Source organism: Tribolium madens, unplaced genomic scaffold, assembly GCF_015345945.1.
Source record: "Tribolium madens isolate multiple individuals breed KSU strain unplaced genomic scaffold, Tmad_KSU_1.1 Scaffold_20;HRSCAF=117;Tcas5.2_LG4, whole genome shotgun sequence".
NCBI lineage: Eukaryota > Metazoa > Arthropoda > Insecta > Coleoptera > Tenebrionidae > Tribolium > Tribolium madens.
Genome location: NW_025400985.1, coordinates 11,660,607 through 11,680,243, shown reverse-complemented (window position 1 = coordinate 11,680,243; position 19,637 = coordinate 11,660,607). Strand labels below are relative to the sequence as shown.

The 19,637-nt window shown below is 37.9% G+C and overlaps 3 protein-coding genes across 6 annotated transcripts; 2 read left to right on the top strand and 1 right to left on the bottom strand.

Annotated features, from left to right (window-relative positions):
- Positions 1–166: 166 nt before the first annotated feature.
- LOC123006029 (dolichyl-phosphate beta-glucosyltransferase) lies at positions 167–1,523 on the top strand. The gene is made up of 6 exons (XM_044400178.1): positions 167–329; positions 378–552; positions 602–807; positions 852–960; positions 1,011–1,254; positions 1,302–1,523. The coding sequence occupies exons 1-6, from the start codon at positions 264–266 to the stop codon at positions 1,501–1,503; spliced, it is 1,002 nt and encodes a 333-aa protein (XP_044256113.1). The 5' UTR covers positions 167–263; the 3' UTR covers positions 1,504–1,523.
- Positions 1,490–2,792, bottom strand: LOC123006028. Its single transcript, XM_044400177.1, has one exon. The coding sequence runs from the start codon at positions 2,761–2,763 to the stop codon at positions 1,543–1,545; it is 1,221 nt and encodes a 406-aa protein (XP_044256112.1). The 5' UTR covers positions 2,764–2,792; the 3' UTR covers positions 1,490–1,542.
- A 3,329-nt stretch (positions 2,793–6,121) lies between these two features.
- LOC123004934 (MAP kinase-activating death domain protein) lies at positions 6,122–17,995 on the top strand. Of its 4 annotated transcripts, none has more exons than XM_044398473.1 (21): positions 6,122–6,229; positions 9,234–9,721; positions 9,777–10,106; positions 10,157–10,291; positions 10,338–10,453; positions 10,509–10,690; positions 10,738–10,923; positions 10,995–11,027; positions 11,154–11,248; positions 11,293–12,673; positions 12,718–12,918; positions 12,967–13,698; positions 13,747–13,965; positions 14,019–14,165; positions 14,238–14,729; positions 14,783–15,055; positions 15,104–15,271; positions 15,910–15,918; positions 16,387–16,459; positions 17,019–17,065; positions 17,265–17,995. In XM_044398473.1, the coding sequence occupies exons 2-21, from the start codon at positions 9,285–9,287 to the stop codon at positions 17,601–17,603; spliced, it is 5,595 nt and encodes a 1,864-aa protein (XP_044254408.1). In that variant the 5' UTR covers positions 6,122–6,229; positions 9,234–9,284; the 3' UTR covers positions 17,604–17,995. The 4 variants fall into 4 exon arrangements, with proteins under 4 accessions (XP_044254408.1, XP_044254407.1, XP_044254410.1 ...); XM_044398472.1 differs by having other exon boundaries at positions 9,768–10,106; XM_044398475.1 differs by having other exon boundaries at positions 9,768–10,106; positions 17,134–17,395.
- Positions 17,996–19,637: the final 1,642 nt, after the last annotated feature.

Genomic DNA, 19,637 nt, shown 5'->3' with positions numbered 1-19,637 from the left:
CTGATGAAATTTCACAAAACTTTTTTTTAATGTGATCTTAAAACTTAATTTTGTTATGGTTTCTTGTAGATTTTTAGAATTGAAGTAAAATAAATCTGTTAAAGTTTTAAAAAATGTTTTGTATATTTTGTTTTTTTACTTTTTGTTCTTTTGCTCATTAGCTCGGAAATGATTATGGTTGCATCAATTGTAGGCGACATTTAAAATTGCCACAAATTCAGTTTAATTCAATGCTGTAATTCGGCTTTAATTGTTAATTAATCATGGATTTGCCGTTTAAATTGTTATTTTTTTACTTTTCCGCAATTTGTATGTCTATATTTTTAGCAGTGAGTTGAATTAGTTACATAACCTCACTTTTGTAATTTTTTTTTCAGTTTTGTATTTTGATAATTGTTACAACTAACCAATATCCGGTAATTCTAAGGAGCAAAAAAGAAAAAGAGTTTTTAGACCCTGTCACCGGAAACACGATTTTATTTCCGTCAATTGAAGATAAGCCTAGTAAAAAATTAAGTGTGATAGTACCCGCTTACAATGAGGAAAACCGGCGTAATTGGGGCTACTTCGGTCTTAAATTTGCACTAATTTAAGTTTTTAGTACCTCCTATGTTGGAAGAATGTGTGGATTTTTTAGAATCAAGGTGTAAACAGACCGATTTCACTTATGAGATAATTATTGTTAGTGACGGAAGCAGTGATGGGACCCTCAACGTGGCTAACGAATGGTGCAGGAAATTGGGGGTTGATAAGTTGAGGGTGCTTGCTTTGGAGACAAATCGGGGCAAAGGAGGGGCTGTTAGATTGGTAAGACTACTCCGGTTTTGTCCATCATTTAAGTGTCTTTGAAGGGAATGCAGAGTGCCAGAGGGGCTGCTCTTTTATTTGCGGACGCTGATGGAGCCACAAAGTTTTCAGATCTCACAAAACTAGAAAAATGTCTTTGGGAGAAAACTGGGGGTATGTATTTGTGATCAAATGTCTTCTGTAACTAGAAATATGTATTTTAGTTGACTATTTGAAAAATCCTGATGATTTGACTGGGAAAACGGCGATTATAGTGGGCTCTAGGGCCCATTTAGAGAAAGAATCAGTGGCGAAAAGGAGTCTATTTCGGACTATTTTAATGTACGGTTTCCATTTTCTAGTTTGGTTGTTTACTGTGAAAGGAGTGAAAGACACACAATGTGGCTTCAAATTGTTCACAAGGGACGCAGCAAGACTGTGCTTTGATAGCATCCATGTAGAAAGATGGTAAAAATTTGTTTTGTCCTCAAAAAATTGCAAAATTTTTTGTTTAGGGCTTTTGATGTCGAATTATTGTACATTGCCCAGAAACTAAACATTCCAATTGGTGAAGTTGCCGTCAACTGGACTGAAATCGAGGGATCAAAACTCACCCCATTTTGGAGTTCAGTCCAGATGGGGAAAGATTTAGGACTGATTTGGTTGCGTTACATGATTGGTGCATGGAAAATCAAAGAACGTATCAAAAAAGACTAAATAAAACATTTATTTCATAACTCTTTTCTTATTGGTTAATTATAAGTCGCGGCATGGTGGCGCGCCATTTAATTCCTCCACTAGTGGTTTTAAAATCCCACAAAGGCGGTCCCGGTATTGCGAATTATCTTGAAATTCTTTAACAGCGAATTTGCTCCGATTAATGAACGAAAATTCGTTATAACTGTGGAAATCGGCTACAATTTCGTTTGATAATTTCTCGGAAACGTAAATATGAGTCGCATACATGGCAGTTTCAGTCAGTGCAGCCAATTTATAAAAACCTAAAGTTTCGTCAAACTCTCGTCTAGACAATTCCCTTTCGTCCAAATTATTTTTCTTCAGCGCTTCCACAAGAAACGAGTAGTAAATGTCCACAAACTTACTTAAATTTTCCTCGACGTGTGAGTATTGAAGATTCAGAAACAAACTGATGAGGAAGTCAAGGGCCGGGGGCGTATACCTCGCTAGTTGGAAATCGACAAAAACACATTCTGGTTTATCGTTAAATAATAAGTTGTTACACCACAAGTCATCATGTGTTAGGACATTAGTAAATTGTTTCGAGGGAGCGAGCATTTGGGGCATTTTTTCGAAGACAAATTTCTCAAATTTGGCACAAATCGCATCACAGTTCTCAATTGGTAGTAATTTAATTAAATCGTTCACACATTTAGTGACACAGACACACCACTTGTGCCTCGGCTGGCCCTCAATGAACGAAAAACAAGTCTCTTTTATCTCCTCTTGAAATTTTTCGTCCAACTTGATGTTTCTTTTCCTTTCGTAAATAATTGTCGAAGAGTGGTATTTTGCCAGTGTTTTCAACATTGCGATGCAATGTAAATCGTCAAGATATTCCTCTTTTGGCATCATTTCAAAACCTTTGGCTTTCATATCCTCCAAAACGATGCAACTGTCTTTAATAAAGTAGCATTTGGGCCCAAAATTTCCAATTTTGATGAGCTCAGTTAAGAGATTTTGATACAGAATCACTTCTTTTCGGAAAATTCCTGATTCTTGGACGTAGTCGAGCTGGTTGAGATTGCCCAATGGGAGAGCTTTGATAAAGTAAGTTGACTGATTTGTGGTATTTTTTGTGTTGTATTTGAGGGTAAGTTGGTAGTGTTCACCCAAAAATCCCGCAACATCGTCGTGGAATTTTCGGATTTTGTACGACAGGAGTTGGCCAGAGTCAACACTTCGGTGAAGGATTTTTTCGCAGTCTTCGCGACTCAGAAGTGATAGAGTTGGGGACATTTTGCGGGACTAAAATTCAGAACAGATTTTCACAATTTATAGGGAGTTGAAACAATCGAGCGAGTTTTTGTATAAATATGAATAATCTTCTTGTTTCATTTGAATGGACGGACGTAATTGTGATTATGATTAAATAAATTAGATTTAAGTATTTGTATTTATTGTAATATGTAGCATTGTTTAAATATTTTTAAGAGTGGAGATAAGGTAACAATAAAGTTTGTTTAAATACAAGTGTTTTTTTTGCGTTTCTCACCTATTGTTTGAGAAGAAATCTAAATTTCCAAAAGTATAAGAGAGAATGTTTAAAAATGTTTACAGTACTTATAAAAAAAAAATTAAAACATTTAATACATATAAAAGTGTTACAGAAAAAAAGTAAAAAAAGGAAACAAGAAAATGTATCTAATCAATTAATAAAGTTTGAAGTAGCCGCTAGCTTGTTTAGATGCAACATAAGTCTTATAAAACAACTGTAATATACCTACGATTTTTTCTACTTTGCTTTCATTTTTTCAATAAAAAATGATAAAAGTACATAATCTTGCTACTTAGTGAATTTTGTAATCATAGCATGTTGATCAAATTCAAATGTCAAAAAATTTAAAATAGCAAGAAGTCCAAATTGTTACTGTTGAAATGTAGAACGAGGGCAGATGTAGGTATACCTCACCCTAGCTAGAAAAAGTCGCCGAAAACACCGATAAATTATTACAATTTTGAGGTGTATTAGTTTGTCAATTTATTGTAGTAGGTAATGCTGGTTGAGTTACCGACCTTTGCTAATAAAAAATTGAGTATCATAAGCGCTTTTTTCTATTTCGGTGTTAGAATAAGTCTATTCCAGCACCCAAATGACGTCATTTGAGTGCTAGAATAAGTCGTTGGCGTAATTTAATTTTAGTGACGGACTTTCTTCACAATTCATTTTCAAATGTGAAAATAAGAATTATTTTTATTTTTTACAGCCGCCTAAAATTATTCCACATAAATGTCGCCAACCATCGCAAAATTCTCTGGAAAAAAAAATAAAATAAAATTTTCCTTTTTTAATCTATGAAATGATATAAAGCGGCAAAATAGAAAAAATAGTATAAAGCACTTGTTGCAGAAGCACTCATTTGTTCCTCAACTACCTAATTAAAAAAAAAATGAAACACCTATTTTGGATGTAAAAAATTCAAGAACTCATACTGAAATTTTGACGATTTCAAATTTTCGATTTTTTTTTAAATTTTACAAATAACAATTTTAATGAAGGTACAGGCTGTTCGATCCAAGTCGCCCCGGCAGATAACACCTAAACTTCCTTTTTTTTTCAAAAACTATATTTTCAAATAATACTATTTATTCCTCGTTTTCTTAGTAAATGCATCAAATTTTTTTTGGCACATCCGATGTAGCCTGAAATGCTACCAAATTTAGTTTTTCACACCTATATTTTTTTGCTCGAAACAATAATAATTGGCATGAAAAATACGGTAAACCACTATTTATTACATTTTACTTTACATAATGCACTCAGAAAACAATTAAAATTTTTGAATTTTATTACAAATTTTGCAACGTAGGCGGATTTTACTTGTCAAGGTATTCATTCAAAAAGCAATATGCTTGGTTACCGTTTAATTGTTAGTTTGACAATAAATCTTATTGAGATCTTTAATAATGGATGATATTAATTACAACGAATTGGTAGATAAGCTTGAAGTGGTTTTTAAGTGCAATAAAAATAGAGCGGAAGCTGAAAGACAGTATAGAGAAAAATACTCAAATCGTTGGAAATTTAGTCGAATTGAAAAACAACTGAGACGAATAGGTTCGCTTCTTAAAACTAAAAAACCTGTGGTTCTTTGTGAAGAACAACAAAATAGAAATCTGAATGTTTTGTTATCAGTCGAAAAAAATCCATAAGAGAACTCTCTCATCAACTGACAAATTAGATTTGTCAAACCAACAATTTAACTGTAGCCAAGCATTTTTTTATTCACACCTTTCCTTTAAAATTAAAAATCAGGCTACGCGATCAATTTCCTTATACAATTCTAAGACTGAAGATGCTTCTTGATTGCATTGTGTTACGCAAAATGTAATAAATAGTGGTTTACAGTATTTTCATGTCAATTATTATTGTTTGGAGGAAAAAAAACATAGGTGTTCCATTTGAAAAACTAAATTTGGTAGCATTTCCGGCAACACCGGATGTGCTAAAAAAATTTAATACATTTATTAAGAAAGTCAAGAATGAATATTATTACTTAAATATTTACAAAAGAAGTAAGTTTAGATGTTATCAGCAGGGGCGAGTTGGACCGAACACTCTGTATATTCAGAAAAAATATGTGCAATTGTTTCTTTAATTCTTTTGTAAAACTTTGATGAATCGGTCCGAGAAAACGATTTGATGGATTGATTAAAAATTTTACATGGCTATTGGAGATATAGTACGCTGTAAAAAAACTGGACACATTAATGTCCTCATCAATGTTAATTTGTGATAGCTTTACTAAAACAACAAAAAAAGTTACTGTTTGCTGTTTTCTTTAAATCAGTGTTGATGGTATTTTTTTTTAAGAAAATCGTCAAAGGATCTTATAGGACGTTTATTCCAGTTTTTCAAACTACCCTTACATATTATGTTTGCTGAGATATCGATAATCAAAGACAAAAAGATCGTTTTTCATTAAAAGTTAGATATCTGAGCGACAAATTGACATAAAGAAAAAAAAAGCATATTAAAACTGAATAAACAGGTTTATTAACCCATGCATTGATTTAACTAAAAAAAATCCTCAGTCTGTGGACCAAAAACAAAAACAAAACAAAATTACAATTTTTTTTCTTGCACTACTTCTTAAGATTGCGTGATAACCGTAGCACAGAGAAATTTTCTGCTAAAAAATCTCAATACTAGAAATATGAAGCTTTAAAATGGTTTGTTTAAAATCTAGATACGACCATTTTTTATAGAGATACAGCAGTTTAAAAATCACCAAGAAAATTAAAAAATATTTTTGTTTTTAAAATTTTTTAGAATAGTGTAGTTTTTTGAAGAACGTTTAACATTATTTTTCAATAACTTCTAGCTGTTAAATAGGTAAAAATAGGCTTTTGAGCAAGTCTTTCAATGCTGAGGGAGCTAAGTCCCCAATTTCGCCCACATCCCACCCTCGTCGTCGTCAGTTTTGATTAAACCTTGTTCGTACACCTCACGTAGGCGGCCAGTGAAATCTTCTAATAATCACCGCCATTGACACCTCAATAATCGCATAATGAATATCCTCCTCTTTCATTTTTTTTACCTAATCGTCGCCGAATCAATCGGTTTTCTGGGCGTCGCGACGCACAGCTCGGCGCATGCCTCACCACCCGGATCATTTATTCAGTGAAATCCAGAAAGCGAGTGTCTTCGCACGCACACATTGACATGGTTTGGCAAAAGCAGCACACACCTTCATAAATCCGGGTAAGTCTAAATGTCCACAACCGGAAAAGTCGGGACAAGTTTTCAGTCCGGGTTTTAGCACAAATTTCGAGCTTATCGATCGGAAAAATGCCGGATTATTGTACGTAGTATCTTAAGACGCGATCAATATGTTGACGCCTCTGGAAGGGGGAAATTTGCGCAATTTTGACACTTGTTGCAACAATTTTTGTTACATTTAAGGGGAAATGGCCGGTCAAGGTTTGTGATAATTGCCCACATACGCCGATAAACTATCAGTTTGTCGGTCGTGTTTGCGAACAGGTGGAATTACTTTGTGTGTGTATTAGCATGGATTAGAATTTTTACGAGGAAAATGCTCAGTGGTTGGAAAAGCTCGGGCTTTTAACAGCTTATTTATACACGTCATACATGAAAACCTCATTAACGTCGACTATTTATTATCAAGTTTTGTGGGTGCTGGGATTCGACAAAGAGCTTTTCAGTCAGACGAAGGTCATGCTGCGAAGGAAAAGCTTGGTAATTAAATTTTCACGGACAGATGTGACCTATTTCCGGAAAATATTAAAGAGGGGATTTTATGCTGTCTGAACAGGAAGATGGGTTCTATTAAAATTCGGAAATGAGGTTTTCACCCGAAAAATGCCAATAATAAACCAGAAAAACTACGAAAAGTAGAATCGATATCAGAAATAGATTCATAAAAAACTGTTTTTTCACATTATTTACCAATACATAAAACTTATAAGATAGATTCGATACGAAGAATTTAAGTTAAATGTAAATTGTTAAAAAATTAAAATTTTTAATCTCACTTAAAAGTAAAAAATATCAATGGAGAAAGTAATTCTAAAATTCTATATTACTTCGTATAAATCTTGAGGAAATTGAAAACATCTGTTAATTATAGAATAAACAGAGTAAATAGACAGTTTTAGTAAACTAATGTTTAAAAAGTTATAAATTATTACAAATATTAACTTGTTTCTGCACATAGGTTTGTTTTTTATAAATAATAATACTAATAATAAAGCCTTCATTTACAACAGGAAGTTCCATTTTCTTAGTTGCAGTTACAAATTTCGTTAATTTATATCTGTCTTAATTTTTTTTTATATACAAAGTGGTTTTTAAAAACGGCAGTCGCTGTAGAACTTTTATTTATGGCTAAATTTTAAAAATTAAAAAACAGAATTAAATGGAGTTTAATATGGTACTTATAAGCTGAAAATTTTAGAACTTTTCTAAATGTTATAGTTTATTTTGGGTCATATTCAACTTTCTAATTTTAAATTTAAACTTATATATTTTTTTAATTTTTACAAATTATTGTTTAAAAAAAGTATCAAAGTTACAAAATTGTAGTAAAAGTTAATAAAATCTAGTTGCATGGTCGTATCAAATATGTAAAACAATGCCAGTGAAAGAAAATATTGCCAATATTTTTTCCAATTTTTAATAAGAAAATGACAATAATAATTAGCTACTCTTAACAAATTAGAAAAACTTCTAATATAGTGTGATTAATTTATTTTATTATTATTTTGTTAACACCAGTACACCACGCAACTAGATTTTATTATCTTTTATTGATTTTTTTCAACTTTGGTAATTTTTATTTTAAACAATATTGTTTAGTAAAGGTAGAACATATTGCACATGTTTGTATATAGTGTTTGTATATACCAAGAAACTGCTAATACCTTTGATATTATGGAAAAATAATTTAAAATTAGAAAGTTGAATATAGTCCAAAATATACTATGACATTTAGAAAAATTCTAAAATTGTCAGATCAAACTATATCAAAAGCCATTTACATAATCTATTTTTTTTATTTTTAAAATGGGGCCATAAATAAAAAATCTACAGCGCCCGCCGTTTTCTATAAAGCGCCCTGTATATTTCTGTAACAAATTAGGAATACGGTTTAATAAAGGGTTTATGTTGTATTATTTTAATCAAAATATAAAACAGAAAGCTATTAAAGGTAGTATTAGAGGTGGTGACATTATTACTTGATAAAAAGTCAAATGAGGAAAAGTATGTACACATGTTTGCATTGGAAACGTATGTAATAACATGAAAAATGATAACACGAATGATAAATAAGCCAAAAATAGTTATTCTGAATTGATAGTCTAAAATTATTACATTTTTGGTTTAATTATAACCGTTTAAGCTCAACTTTGTAATACATGTTACTTGAAGAATTATATTAAATGTTATTTGGAATTAATAGTTACCTACTATGAGCAACATTTGAAACCAACATTAGTTTAAAATTTAATTATGAAATCGGACGTTAGAAAAAAATGTCTCAAAAAATCAAGAAATTTTATATATTTTGTGGCTGGTATGAACAAAATTAGGTCTAACTTTTCTTATAAAAAAATATTTAAAAATAGATATTTCTATTACATTTTATGATGCAAATAGAAATAAATTGAAGAAAGAATGAACAAGCTAGAAAACGGAAAGGCAATAAATTGGAAACAGTTATTTAGAAAGCTCTAAAGACTAGAATTCAATTTTTTGCCTCTTTAAAGTTCAAGTTTATTTTTATTCCAATTCAAAGCACAAAAAAAAAACCTTTCAATTCAACATTTAAATCAAATTTCTAACAGCTGCTCACTCCTACGACGTCTTCTCCACTAACGCATATTTCCTCAAAAAACGTGTTTCCAGCTTGTGACAAACGACACTGTGTCTACTTGTAATCAAAAAGCAAAAATAAGCAAGTATAAAAACCCATTCTGTTTTATCACAAGTAGTTGGAAAGCTTTCATAAATGTTTTTCATAAATAAGAGTAGAAACGTTTAGAGTTTGTGGAGAGTGGATCGATTCTCTGTGTCGCAATAAACTAGATCAAGGTTTTCAAACCGAAAAAAGCTCCTTCGAGCAATTTCTTCACCTGCTATTGAAGCTTTCGGAGAGTTAATTAGTATTTCGTGCGTCACAGCCTCCGCGTGCGTTGACTTTCATCGATTTCCTTCAAATAATTCAAGCATGATTGTTTTCCAGTTAACACGATGAGTTTCTTCTCCCGATCGAGTCCCCCAAGGTGACCTCGCCATGTCTCTGGACGCCGAACGGCAATTTTTGTGTCCCCGACTCATAGACTACTTGGCTATAGTCGGGGCACGTCCTAGCAATAACGCCAGACAGAGCACCAGCCCCCCTATCCAAGCCCCCGAACTTCTCCGTCGCTACCCCATCCAGGACCACAAGGATTTTCCCATGCCTCTCGACATGGTTTATTTTTGTCAACCCGAAGGGTGTTCCTCTGTCGGCCCTCGACGGACGGCCCTTCGTGAAGCCTCTTCTTTTGTTTTCACTCTCACTGATAAAGACTCCGGGAAGACTCGGTATGGTATTTGTGTCAACTTTTACCGCCCTGTGGAGAAGATCTCGGGGGCGGTGGGGATTGGAGGGCGACGGGCGAGTACGAATTTGAGGAGGGATTCCTGGAGGAAGAGTATGGAGAAGAGTTCGGATTCGGCGTTTTCGAGGTAGGGTTGAGACTTGGTCAGGGTTGGAGTTTACGGGGGTGGTTAGTGATTATAGGAGCAGTAATGTGGGCCCCAGCGATTCAGAAAGAGATTGTCCGAGTCGCAGGGATTCGGAAACGGCAGGAAACACGATTTCAACCCCCAGACTTGGAGTCACAGCCCCGAGTAATGATTCCGAAAGCGGGGGAAGTCATTCACCCTCGCCGAGGGCCAGTCGCAGGCGTCAAAAAGTTCGCAATCATTCCCTAACTTCCTTATGCCTTCTCTCACACCATCCGTTCTTCTCGATGTTTCGGGAGTGTCTCTTCATTTTGAAAAAGTTGATAGATGCGTGTAACGAGTCGTCTAATCCTAGACGAGTTGGAGGGTCTAAACAGGTCGCGAGGTGAGTTTTTTCCTCCCAACACACAATTGGGGTTAATTGAGTTGATTCAGGGATAGTGTGTGGAGCGTCCTCACCGGCCAAGCCAGCGAAGGTGCCTCCTCAATTGTATTACATGATGTAAAGGAAATTGAAACGTGGATCTTGAGATTACTCTCGGCTCCTGTCCCAATTCCCGGGAAAACCAAGTAATCATTAAATTAAGTCTTGAGAAAGTCTAATCCGGGTTTTTAGGGTTCATGTTGAAGTTTTGTCGCCGAGTGTTTACGAACCGTTGATATTTGCATTGCCGAGTCACACGAGATTTAGCCTTGCTGATTTCCCTTTACATTTGCCTTTGGAACTGTTAGGTAATATAAATAAAAGTCTGGATCAACTTTTGCTAAATCTGATTTATTTTTAAAGGAGTTGAAACGTGTCTAAAAGTTCTAACAATAATACTGTTGGAAAACAAAGTTATTTTCCAATCGAGAGATTACAATGCTCTTTGTATGTCTGTGATGGCCTTTGTAACTATGATTTATCCTTTAGAGTACATGTTTCCGGTGATACCACTGTTACCGACTTGTATGAGTTGCGCGGAACAGGTAGTACCAACCCCAGGTGGATTTTTCTCTAACTCTAACTCTTGCAGCTTTTATTAGCGCCCACACCTTATGTTATCGGACTTCCAGCAAGTTTTCTTATGTATAAAAAGAATTTCAAGCTACCAGACGACGTCTGGCTTGTAGATTTAGATTCAAACAAGTTGACCTCGGGTCAAGATATACCGCCATTACCAGAACCTGAAGGCACAATTCTCAAAAACCACCTCAAACAGGTACGACACGTTTCAATATTTTCTCTTCTATTTTATCTAACTCACAAACTTTTCTTGTCTATTCACTTCAGGCTATGCAACTTATGGATCAAGTTGGCACTGGAGTAATTATTTTTCTTATACTAAGCACTAGTATGCTTGTAGAGCACGATATAGAGCCAACTTTAGATGCAATAATTGCATGCTAGTTGCACACATTTGTCTCGTCCTCAAAAACTCATTTTTTCCAGGCTTTGGGCAGCTTGTCAACTCCAAGTGCCTCAAGCAGCCAACTCCAACCCTCTCGAAGAGAAAGTATCCCGGTACCAACACCCAACACTTTGAGGTACTCTCCCCATAAAAAAATTTTGAGTAAAAAGAGTGTTTTAGTATTTCTCGCCAAAAATCCCCGGAAGCAAGTCCTACGCACTCCCCTATTATTTCTCCCAAACTTTCTATCACCCCTCAAAGTCCTATGCCTCCTCAAAGGTCACTCTCACCAACCCCCCCAAGCGGATTCAACCCTTTTATTTACGGCAACGATGTTGATTCGGTTGATGTTGCGACGAGAGTAGCAATGGTGCGGTTTTTCAACTCGCATAACCTTCTCGCGAATTTTTCCGAACATACGAGGACCTTAAGGTTGTACCCAAGACCGGTTGTGGCCTTTCAAATCAATAGTTTTCTCCGGTCAAGGCCACGTACGACACAATTTTTGAATCGGTTTGCGAGGACACAAGCCGTTGAATTTTTGGCAGAGTGGTCGTTAACACCGACCAATGTGGCTTTCCAGAGGGTACATACCGGAATTTTGGACCCAACTCAAATCGGAGACAAGCCAAAATGGTACTTACACACACTAGAACCCATTAAATTTACCGTTTGGGACGACGGTAGTTCCCTAAATGGGGCTTTGCGAAGCCTACAAAATCAAGAAAACCAACCAACTGATGAGAGTGGTTCAGATTCAGAAGGAGCGGAAAGCACAAGCTCAAGTTACTCTTCACTTAGCGATTTTGTATCAGAAATGGTTTCTTCTGATTTATCTCCTGGGTGTTCTTCCTACCAAGAACAGAGAAAAGCTTCGGCTCAAAACATGTCATTATCGTCAAATCTCGACGTTGATACAGTCTACAGACCCCCCTCAGAGTTGCAATATCCTGATGGTGAACCCCCTCCAGACCGAACCGAATCCCCGCAATCCTCCTCAAGCAGTGAATCCGATTTAAGCTCCCCTTCTTTTAACCGCGATTCAGAACTAGAATTTGGTCGCCAAAAAACAGAACAAGTCACCGAAAAAGAAACCGAAAGTTTTGAAAACGAATCTGACTCCAACTCCACCACAACGCCGAAAACCATAATGAGCTCGAACACCATCAAACCTGAATCGCCCGGAAGCACCACCAGTGAAGAACGCCCTGGAACCCCCCGGAAAACCCGACGTTCCATCACCCCAGTCCCTCCTGTAACCCCCATTTTGCAGAAACAACCAAGCATTGGGAATGTCTTGGCTCGGACTTCGAGTTTTGGGTCTTCTGGGAGTGGCAGCCCAGCCCCTTCCTCGGCTGGTAGTACCATTGGTGTGCAGAGACAGGGTTCCCAAGGGTCACTCTTTGAACAGTTTGCGTCACAAGCAAAAGAATTAGTCCGCGAGACGACTCGTCAAAGTAGCCAAGACGGGCTTTTGGCTCAAATGGATAAATTTAAGTTGCAAGCGAAAGAAAAATTGTCGGAGGCGGAGGAAAGTCATATTTTTGCACCGTTTGATAAGGTTTGTGTGGATGGTGAGGTTTCACAAATGATGGAGAGTTTCAGTTGACCACTCATGCAAAGAAAGCAGCAGAAGAGGCGTCGAAAAGTGTGCAAGAAGCGGGCAAAAGTGCATTTGAGGCCAGCAAAACGGCGACTGCTGTTAGCAAAAATACTCTCGAAGACTTGACATATGTTGGAAAATCGACTTTAGGCGATTTGACTAAAAGTGCGAAAGAAGCGGTGACCAAAAAGGGATTACTACGGGTACTGTCAGTCTCAAAATTTATTTTTTTTGAGTTAACTTTTTTTTAGGCGGATTCTTTCAGTAAAACGGGACCAGATTCGCGTCGAGACTCTACAAGTAGTTCAACTTCTCTTGTAGCAACTTCCAGTGTCATTTCTGGTGCTAGTCGTGACTTTTTCTCAAATATTAGTTCAGATTTGAACGGAATTGCCGCTAGTACTACTAGCATGTTTTCTGATTTGTTTGGTGGAAAAAAAGAACAAGGCAAAGCTGGTGAGCAACAAAAAGCCAAAGACACCAAAAGTGGAATGTTTGGACCATTCCCTCGTGGTCCTAGAGGTCTAGCTGAGAAAAGTCCTCTTATCAAACATACACCTCGACGCCAGGATGACATTCAAAGGAAACAATCAGTAGATCGATCTGCTACTAACAGTGAAAACCAGGCATTTTTGAAAGATGTTGTCAATCAAGTTTTGGAGGGTGAGGGTGTGGGTTGGTTGAAACTAAACCGGTTGAAGAAATTGATGGAGGATGAGTCGTACCGTAATTTCGTGTTGAGTAAGTTGAACAAGACACTGGATAAGAAAATAGCTCCGGATGATCACATTGACGATGTTTGTGTGCCTAAACCGGTCTGGAAAGGCATGTTGAAGGTTCTACAAGCCGTTGTTCACGGTCTTGAAGTGACTTACGGCAACTATGGGCTAGGTGGCATGGCCTCAGCCTTTCAGTTGCACGAAATCGCCCATACGCACTATTGGACCAAAGAACTCATCGATAGTTCAACGGATTTGACTCAAGTAAGTCCAGATTATGATTTTTGGGATTCTAGTGAGGATATTTTTCAGAGTTCAAGTCCCCGGTCTCCTCAAAGCCCCCGCTCCTCCCTTCAACTCGACTGGGACGCCTCCAGAAAGTCCTCGCAAGCGGAAGCACCCGAAGTGCGGTTGATCCAAGGCGAAGAATCGGAAGCCGAGAGTCAACAGTCAACCGCCGACATGTTCAAAGACATGCTCACGCAGAAGAAGAACATGTTGTTGAGCAAACTAACCTCGTTTGATTCTGATGTGAGTATCAGGCTTTGCATGTGCATGCCTGACCTTTGTGTTGTGTGTGGCAGGCCGAGGGGACTTTGCAAGGGTCCGGAGGTACGGTTTCGCCATCCGGGGGGTCGATCACCACGGGTCCTGCTTGTGGCTTAAACCGAGGAGGGGCACAGGCGTCCTTCAGGTCTACAGTGTCCGACACCGAAGTCGAAACCTTACAGGTGGGTCAGCTTCGGTGTACGAACTTGTCTCGGGTGACTTCCAACCCAATCCAATTTGGATTTTTGTTCCAGTTCCCCAAACTACCGAAACAGAGGACTGCGAGTGTTTGGTCGAGTAAATCCTCTTTGAGTACCGGGTTTAGGTACCATGGGGGGCACATGGTCAATACGGCGGCGTCGCCGTCACCTGATGCTATTCGGACTTACCTTTTTGAAGGCTTGATCGGGAAGGATCGGTCCTCGCTTTGGGACCAGATGCAGTTTTGGGAGGACGCCTTCCTGGATGCGGTGTCGCAGGAACGGGACATGATCGGGATGGATCAGGGACCACGGGAGATGATGGAACGGTATAAAGCGTTGAGTGATACTGAGAGAAAACGGCTGGAACACGAAGAAGACAAGTTACTAGCCACCATGTTGTATAACTTGACTGCCATTTTGGTCATGTTGAATTGTAACAAAGCGGAAGTTAAACGCAAGATAAGGAGGTTATTGGGGAAGAGTCACATCGGATTGGTTTATAGTCAAGAAGTTAACTTGCTTCTAGACCAAATCAACAATTTGGTGAGTGATTGAGACAAAAAAATTGTGTTTTATTGAGTTTTGTCGCATTGTAGCACGGCAACGATATTGATTTGAAGCCTCTGGGATCTCGCTTGCTCCACCGCCAAAGCTTTACAGTTCATCAAGGGGTGGATGGTGGTGGAGAGCTACGTTTTATGGAAGTTCGTGACGACGGCCTTGTCTTGCGCTCTGTCTCTGGAGTGATAGTCGAGCGTTGGTGGTTTGAACGTCTCGTAAACATGACTTACAGTCCGAAAAACAAAGTTTTGTGTTTGTGGCGTCGCAACGGCCAACAGACTCAACTCCACAAATATTACACAAAGAAGGTGAGGATAATACGTTTTGGGGTTTTTAGGTCAATGTTGTTTTTCCAGTGCAAGCAGCTGTATTACTGCATTAAGGATGCGATGGAGCGGGGAGGGGTCGCCGGAAGTGCTCCCGAGTTAGGTGGGGAGTTCCCGATCCAGGATATGAGCACCGGGGAAGGGGGGTTATTACAGGTTTGCATGGAGGGGGTAGGATTGCTCTTCGCTAACAGCAAGGTGATACAGGATTTAAAGATTAAGACGAGACGAGAGACTGATGTAAAGAGAAAGGGGTCAAAGTGAATGAGGTTTCACTTTGGTCTCTGAGAATTTTTTTCTTTTTGTTTTGTGTTGTTGGGTGCGCTGTGATATGTGCATTTGTCTGCAAGGACCACTCAAACTTTTCTACTTGCTCTGCCACTCGCTCGGTGCCATCTTTGTGTTTCTTTTTTTGATTAAAAGATTTAGGGTAGGAAGGCGGTCGGAGGCTCTTAATGAAGGTAGTAGTTTTTTTCTTCTTTTTTTTTTCTTTTTTTTTTTGAAAAACTATAAGTGTGCATGCAGCTCGATGTGCAATAAGTCTTTTTAAGATCTAGCTCGACGTTGAGATTTTATTTTGAATGTTTGGATGCTGTCAACTCTTTTTTCTCTTCTTCTTTCTTTACTTTTCTTTTTTCTATATATCGATGTCGATGAGTGGTCATGTTTGGCAACGGGATTTTCTCGATAGTCAAAAACTTTCGAGATGATCCCAAAGCTGAGGCTTAGGAACTTTTGAGATGGTCCTTGTCGGTTACGAACTCGTCACTAATGTTGTGTTCTGTTGGTTTCTATTTCCGTTGATCTGTCCACGTCGGTCGCTGGCTGCTTGGCAGGACTTTGAGGTATATAACAAATCTGGTCTAATTTGATCGTTAGATTAGTTCTTAGTCTTTGTTTAGTTAGCGCTTCTTCCTGTAGTTGATTTGCTGCATCCTTCACCTAGTTCCTTCCTAACACCACTTGAAAATTTAATTTTATAATTTATTTTTTTAAAAGCAAGTCCAAAATTCTAACGACACGAGTTTCGATTCAGAATGCTGCTGGAGGATGTTCGCATTTAAACGTAGTGTAGAGTGCTGCTTCTGGCGGGGACCGCATGGCAACTCACACCTGCACAACAGACACATCTACACACACACAACCATACTAATCTACTGTTTAGGCCCATCATACATTGAGCAAACCATCTCTGAAGTTGCCTAGAGCTTCACGCATGACACGCGATGGCCGCATGACTTTCTATTTTGCTTTGCCTTGTACTACTTTTAGCTGTCTCGATGTTCTCTACGTTACCAAACTATGTGTTACAGTTTTTCGTCAGGATTGACCACATCAGAAAGTGTTTCACGCAAAAGGGCGGCATTTTCGTCATCGAAGAGTTCAGTAAGTATCCTATTCAATATTTAAGCGTTTTTGAAGCATTTTCAATTTGTTTTGTGGTCGGGATTATTTGGATGAGCGAAATACTTGTGGAATTGATTTTAGTCGGAACGTGAAAATAATCTCATTTCGATACACAAACTTTAATACCTCGCGGTGTTTTTTTTTTTACAAAAAATTTAGTTGGTATGTGTTTCTCGTTTTTACAAATGTAATTACGTTTGGAATTTCAATAGCACAATTCAGTTTTATTCAAGTTATGTTTTATTGCAATATAGATATGTAGGTGAAACATTTGTTTGCGTATATGTGCTGGAATTAGAATTTGTTCGATGTTGCAATTAAAGAGTTATTTCTCGTCTCGAATCTAGCTAATATGCGACGAAATAGGACCGTAAACTCAGCACATCTCCTCTCGTCGTAGTAAGTGCGAAATCCACTATAAAAGTAATAAAATTTAAATTTAAAGTGCGCCGGAGCTTAAGTTGTTAGTGTTTAAACAGTGAAAAAGCTTTATTAGAGCACTTCGAGTGCGCAATTTGTGACCTTTTTGTTTTTGCAGACCCCAAAACTCGGCAAGTAATCCAGCGCAAGTACAAGTCTCCAATGGTAAATATCTCGTTGTTTGTTCCCCCCACACCCTCCCGTTTTGTTTTACACCCCCGTTTATGTTATAGGCTAGCGAGATGTTGTTATTATTTCACCGGATAACTTCCATTTGCATGACACAGAGAATTCATGAGTTCGTTCCCTCATCTGCATGAGCCTTCTTTTCGCCCCCTTCAAATTTTCTCGGGGTGTTTTGCAGGCCGACCAAATCTGCTACTCCGTTCTGTGCGTGTTCTCGTACGTGGCGGCAGGGGAGAAGCGTAAGGGGGCTAAACTACCTCTAGGGGGGGCCAGAGCTGAGCCTGAGACGCGTCTACAGCCTCCGAGCCCCGAACCCGGTTCGGTTACCCCAACTGGGGGGCCACCTTCGTATCCACCGCCTGCTCTACCGCCAGGAGTACCGCCTCCGGCGCCGCCACCAGGTTTGAAGGGTTTCGCCGTACCAGCGCAATTGCCGACGCGGCCGCCCCCCGTGCCCAGTCGGACTTTGCCTCCGCGACAACCCTCAACGCCGCAGCCGCCCCCCAGACCCAAGTGACGGCATGGGAGGTACTCCCTCCCGTTCATCTACGGCGGCGAGGCTTGCATCTTGCCCCCGTGCCTCCCGTGGGGGTGACCATATCAACATTCGGTGTTAGGTTAGGTTTTTATGATATTGTATATTATTTATTAGACACACCAACAGTTTCCTATTGTATAGTGTATATTGGGTGAGGCAATAAGAGGCTTAGCCTCTTAAATTAATAAAATTCTGTGCCTACATTCTAGCCATCTTGTATAATTTTGTATATAGGGATCGTTAAATCCTATTCCAGATGTACCGACTTTATTGATTTTTTGGCAAGCAATATTAGATTTGTTGTTGAACCCAAAAATGCTGATGCTTATGTAAAAGACATTTTACATGTTGAAATAAATTCTAAATGAGTTTGTTTTGCTTTTTCTTTTCTGTATCCACTTTTGCGAGATAATAGGTCGGCGCTTGATGAACATTATTAAAAGGACTTTTTTACGAAATGAAACGAATATGTAAATTTTTATGCAAATGGAAGAAGGCTTTTTCATATTAGTATGCAAAGCTTCACTAGCTTTTAGAAATGAACGTTTAGATGTTGCGATAACTGTCATTTCCTTCTTTGAGGTAACAAAAATGAACATTTGGTTACAAATGGTCTCGTTTAATCGGTACAAAGAAAACTTAAGGGATAACGGAGAATATACTGACGACGTGACTAATTAAGTTTCAAGAGACATTAAAGAGTTTAATGAAAAATGACACACCTTGACCTTAATACAGAATGAATTAGTGTTAAGAGTGAATCATTTTCCAGTAGAGAAGCAGTAAAGTAACTACTCGAAAATGTATGTTTATAACATTTTTTTGACGCTTAAAAAGTGCTTTAAAGGCATATTAAAATATGAAAGTGTTTTTTTTTCGAAAAAGAGATTAACTTTAGAGAAGGTTTGATGTTATGGAAGTCGTGGAATTGTTTGAAGGAATCGGAATCTGTTTCAGCTAAGCCCGTCTTTGCGAATTAGGTCCCTTCAAAGACTTTACTAATTCAGGACGTTATAGCTTTTGAAGTTTGAAAAAGCACGTTGCCAATTTCGTCGCATGAATATTTAAGTATCTGAAAGCCGGAAACTGATTTCCCGTGCACAAAATTGATAGAATTTTGCAGTGTCCATTTTTAATAAAATCCTAAGAAAAAAGCATACATAACTCACCCGTTCCTATTAGGAATTCCACGTTGCAGTCACGGCGCGTGTAAGGGAATAACAAATTAATTTTGAAATCTCTAATTTATCACAGAAATGGAAACGAGACACCTCGCGACGTACTTACAAGAAAATCTCCCTCGACTCGTATAAATAAGCTGTTTTTATTCAAACATCGGACTGGGAGAATCTTAAAAATTCCACGCCCTAATGTACTTTGGCGTTACTCAGAACGAAGTAGTCAAAACTTAAAATGTCATTACGGCAAATCCCTCCCTCATATCGGCTTAGCATGGTCGGCACGAACGCGCGCGTGGCCTTTTCCTATCCCCTTCGATCCTCCCTAAAACCCCTTCTTCGACGTACTCGGAATTTCAGCAACCGCAGCGAAATATTTGTGTCGGGGGCCCACATAACAAATTTAATCTCTTGTCCGCACTTATTCCCGACGATTTTAATAATTTCGTTAAAGGGACGCGACAAGCCGCTACAAAGCGGACGAAAACCACCAAGAGCAACACTAAAAACTAGCGACACGAATAGTGGACAGACAAAGACAAAAATTAATGTATAAATTCTAGGATATTTATCATGTTTAGACAACAAAGTGTTATTTTTTTTAGATAATGTTTTAATAAGCTTTTATATTTTTTATATATTATACATAATAATAAGCTGAAATTTTGCATACTTATGTAATTCATGTAACAATACAACAATAATTACTTTAGTTAATAATTTATAAACAATCAACAATAATTATTAACAATTATCTAATTTCGGACTTTAATTGTAAAACCAACTTAATTCGATAGAGCAGAAAAAAATCTTACCGGTTGTTGGGGTTTTAAAG